The sequence below is a fragment of the Oratosquilla oratoria genome, unplaced genomic scaffold (genome assembly GCF_046742065.1).
Source record: "Oratosquilla oratoria isolate Oo_2021 unplaced genomic scaffold, ASM4674206v1 SCAFFOLD102, whole genome shotgun sequence".
NCBI classification, from domain to species: Eukaryota; Metazoa; Arthropoda; class Malacostraca; order Stomatopoda; family Squillidae; genus Oratosquilla; species Oratosquilla oratoria.
In genome coordinates, this window is record NW_027467459.1 from 265,652 (window position 1) to 270,080 (window position 4,429).

Sequence of the window (4,429 nt, forward strand, 5' to 3'; positions counted from 1 at the left end):
TATTGTTTCTTTTGTCATAATTCGAGATAACTGTGTTGTAGAACTTGAGTAAGTTAGTCACGCAAGAACGTTTCCGTCTGAAACCATGCTGGCTATCATTTATCAAACGGTTACTTTCTAAATGATGTTCGATAGCATCTCTGATGATAGTTTCCATTATTTTTCCTACGATTGAAGTCAAACTTATAGGCCTATAGTTATTTGGCTTCTTTTTGTCACCTTTTTTGAGTATGGGAGTAACGTTAGCTAGCTTCCATTCTCTTGGGACATCTCCGGATATGATGAATTTCTTGAAATCATTTCTAATGGAACAACAATCTCATTTTTCATTTCCTTTAAGATTCTTGGATGCCAACCGTCAGGTCCTGGTGTTTTGTTAACTTTGAGTTTATCTATACACCTTTTAATTTTTTCTTTTGTTATATTTACCGTGAAATATTACCATGAAAGGCCCATGGTTTCTCTTGATCATCCATACTCATTTCAAAGTACAGTCTATAAGCAATCCAGTATTTCGCACCTTTCACTATTTCTTCCTTTGTACGTGTTTGTTTGTGTGTACTTAACTAATCCTTTCTCGGCTTACGGATAAGATAACAGAAACAAACCTCCCAGAGAGCCAATGTGGCTTCCGCAAACATCGTAGCACCACAGACATGGTGTTCTGCCTGTGCCAGCTGCAAGAGAAAGCCAGAGAACAAAAGAAAGATCTTTTTATCGCCTTCATTGATCTTACGAAGGCTTTCGACACAGTAAACCGCCCCCTTTTATGGTTACTTCTCGAAAAGATGGGAGTCCCTCCCAATTTTCTCTCTGTGCTCAAAGGCCTGCATGAAGGGATGCAAGCACGGGTTTAAGTAAGCGGCACACTCTCAGAACCGTTTGAAGTAAAGGTTGGAGTTAAGCAGGGCTGTGTCCTTGCACCCACTCTTTTTAACATCTTTTTACTTGCCCTAATAAAGCTCACTCATGCAGCCCTGGGAAGAGATGCTGGCATAAGTATTCAACACCGGCTAGATGGCAGCCTGTTTAACACCCGACGCCTGTACGCCAGAACTAAAGTCTCTTCCACGCGGGTAATAGAACTGCAGTATGCTGATGATTGTGCCATTGTTGCGCATGACGCCGAAAATCTGCAGAATATCCTTCATGTCTTTTCCTCCACTTATACTGCCATGGGTCTCAGAGTCAATACCTTAAAAACAGAAATATTTGTTCAAACTATACATCCACCTGAGACACCTCACCTTTTTCTCGTCAATGGAGAACCCGTTAAAACAGTAGAACATTTCACGTACCTCGGCAGCGTCGTCCACTCAGACTGCTCGGTGGACCTGGATATCCAAAGAAGAATCAATCTTGCCTCCTCTGCCTTTGGCCGCCTCAGAGACAGAGTCTTCTCAAATAACAATCTCAGAATAGATACCAAGGCAGCAGTATATAAAGCCGTATGTATATCCACCCTGCTTTACGGCTCAGAAACTTGGACTACCTATAGACGCCATATCCGCACCCTGGAGAATTTTCACACCAGGTGTCCCCAGCGGATACTAGGTATATCATGGAAGGATAGAATGACATACGATGAGTTATACTACCGAACTCAAACGAGCAGCATTGAAACCCTCCTGGCGCAACGCCGTCTCCGCTGGGTGGGGCATACTATCAGAATGCCCGAAAATCGGCTTCCAAGACAAATGTTGTATGGTCAGCTATCCTCAGGAAGCAGAAGCGTGGGAGGCCCTAAGAAGAGATACAAAGATCACTGTAAAGACCTACTCATAAAATGTAATGTTAATCCAAACGAGCTCGAGACACTAGCAGTAGACAGACAGACTTGGAGGACAGTATGTACGAGTGCTACTAACACACTTGCAATTGAAACTTCACGAAAGAGAGCCGAAAACCGCTCTAAACGTCACCAACGTATGGCTGGAGCCCAAGCAACTCCTCGCGAAGAACACCTTTGCCACAAATGTGATCAAATGTGTGGCTCCCGCATTGGACTCAACAGCCACCTACGATGGCATGAACGACAGAGTCATTAAAATTTCATCATCCTCACAAACTCCTCATCTACACAAACGGATGCAGAACAGCGTCGTCATCGGCAACGATGGGCAGCCATAACTAACTAATATATATATATATATATATATATATATATATATATATATATATATATATATATATATATATATATATATATATATATATATATATTATATATATGTTCGATTGAAGACCAGAGCTAATTCAATATCAACTATCTTCTTAGTGATTTTCTCAATTTTTCTAATAGTTTGTTTGATTCTTGAGGGGAGGTCAAACACAATACTTCCGAGATCCATGATGTTATTGTAACGAAAAACATAACACAAAATATAAATACAAGCTTTCGGTTGAGTCATCCAACCATCTTCAGGTAAGTGAGATTACATATACAGAACAGGAGTTTAGATACAAGTAAAAAGGGGGGAACTCCTAACTCTCCTAGTTCCCCCCCCCCCTTTTTACTTGTATTTAAACTCCTGTTCTGTATATGTAATCTCACTTACCTGAAGATGGTTGGATGACTCAACCGAAAGCTTGTACTTATATTTTGTGTTATGTTTTTCGTTACAATAACATCATGGATCTCGGAAGTATTGTGTTTGACCTCCCCTCAAGAATCAAACAAACTATTAGAAAAATTGAGAAAATCACTAAGAAGATAGTGGATATTGAATTAGCTCTGGTCTTCAATCGAACATGTCTACAAGAAAACTTACTGCCCATTTATACTAATATATATATATATATATATATATATATATATATATATATATATATATTAATAAATAAAAAAGTACAATTTATTACTTTTTTGACACATACACGTACACACGCATATAAGCAGGACCCCCTCAACAGACACCTTCTTACTTGGATTAAAACTATCTAATTTCACTCATTCCCGACGTTGAAGACTTTTCCATAGATTGTTCAGGCTAAGGCCAGTAGTCACCTCTTCTTCGCTGTAGGAGTTACGTTGTCCAATAGTCCAAATGCATGAAGTAAAGTGGTTTAGCTAAATGAGGTTTAGGCATACTATCTACATAGTTATCTGATGACGTCATCAACAGCTAAGTATATCATCACGTCATATTATTCATCACAATGTCTTTCCCCATTAGGTTCGTTCACATGAACAGGGTATGCAAGAATCTCGTAGTATATATATATATATATATATATATATATATATATATATATATATATATATATATATACATATATATATGTGTGTGTTCGATTGAAGACCAAAGCTAATTCAATATCCACTATCTGAATGACACCCCTCTAAGATGCCGGAGGAAATAATGAAACATCTTCTCGTAGCCTGCACAACTGAAGCGCCCTTTAGAAGCCCACCAGGCCAGTTATATCTACAAGAGGAAGGAGTCGCCATGGGTTCACCTTTAGGGTGTACTTTTGCTGAATTATACATGTGTAATCTAGAGAACAAAGTATTACAAGACCCCGTCTCAACACCCTTTTCCTACTGCAGATACGATGACGACTTTTTTACTGAAGCTAGTAGTGAGTCCCACCTGAAAGATCTACAGCTAGCCATGGAAACAGTCTCTGTACTACACTTCACATATAATCTCAATATACACAACAAAATTCCCTTCCTTGACGTCCCCATCCACTCTCAAGACAACAGATACACGACCACTGTTTACAGGAAAAAGACTGACACCAGAAGATGCCTGAATGCAGCAAGTGAGTGCCCCCAGCGGTACAAACTTAACGTCATTCGGGCATACCTTCGACGCTCATGTAAGAACTGTTCTTTTGGGGAAAATTTTCACTCCGAAAAAAAAAACACGCGTTAAACAAATTCCCCTTAACAACGGTTTTCCCAACTTTCTCATTGACAAAGAGACGAGGCTTTTCATCACCCGCAACACAACACAACACGGACAAAACAACACACATTCCACACACACAGTTTATTACAAAAACCAAATGACATCAGCATATAAAACAGGCGAATGTGTTCTCAAAGACATCCTTGCACGTAACGTCACATGCACCAACCCACACGACAAAGTGACCCTCATCATATACTACAAAAACACAATAGTCTCTTACCTTATAATGAGAAATAATATGACTAAAAACAACCCTCTCCTCAAACAGACTAATATGGTGAACCAATTCACTTGCCCTGAAGAAGGTTACAATCTTCTCCCTAATGCTTCTTATATTGGTGTTACCACTACTTCTGTGAGCAGGAAACTCACATGCACGCCCGTGAATGAAGTATACGCAAAAACATTATACAAACACACAACAAAACTCCAAACAGACAAGGTTTAGTCAACAATACAAAAATACTTAAACAATGTAACAACAACAAGAAACTCCACATCTTGGAAAG

General features: G+C 39.3%; 1 protein-coding gene across 1 annotated transcript; it reads left to right on the plus strand.

Moving 5' to 3' along the window:
• Positions 1 to 656: 656 nt before the first annotated feature.
• Positions 657 to 2,048, plus strand: LOC143022482 (uncharacterized). The gene is made up of 2 exons (XM_076180707.1): positions 657 to 752; positions 894 to 2,048. The coding sequence occupies exons 1-2, from the start codon at positions 657 to 659 to the stop codon at positions 2,046 to 2,048; spliced, it is 1,251 nt and encodes a 416-aa protein (XP_076036822.1).
• The last annotated feature ends 2,381 nt before the right edge of the window (positions 2,049 to 4,429 follow it).

Coding starts and splice junctions, on each gene's coding strand:
- LOC143022482 (XM_076180707.1), top strand. CDS start 657: ATGGTGTTCTGCCTGTGCCAGCTGCAAGAGAAAGCCAGAGAACAAAAG. Junction 753..893: donor TTACGAAGGCTTTCGACACA/GTAAACCGCCCC, acceptor TTTGAAGTAAAG/GTTGGAGTTAAGCAGGGCTG.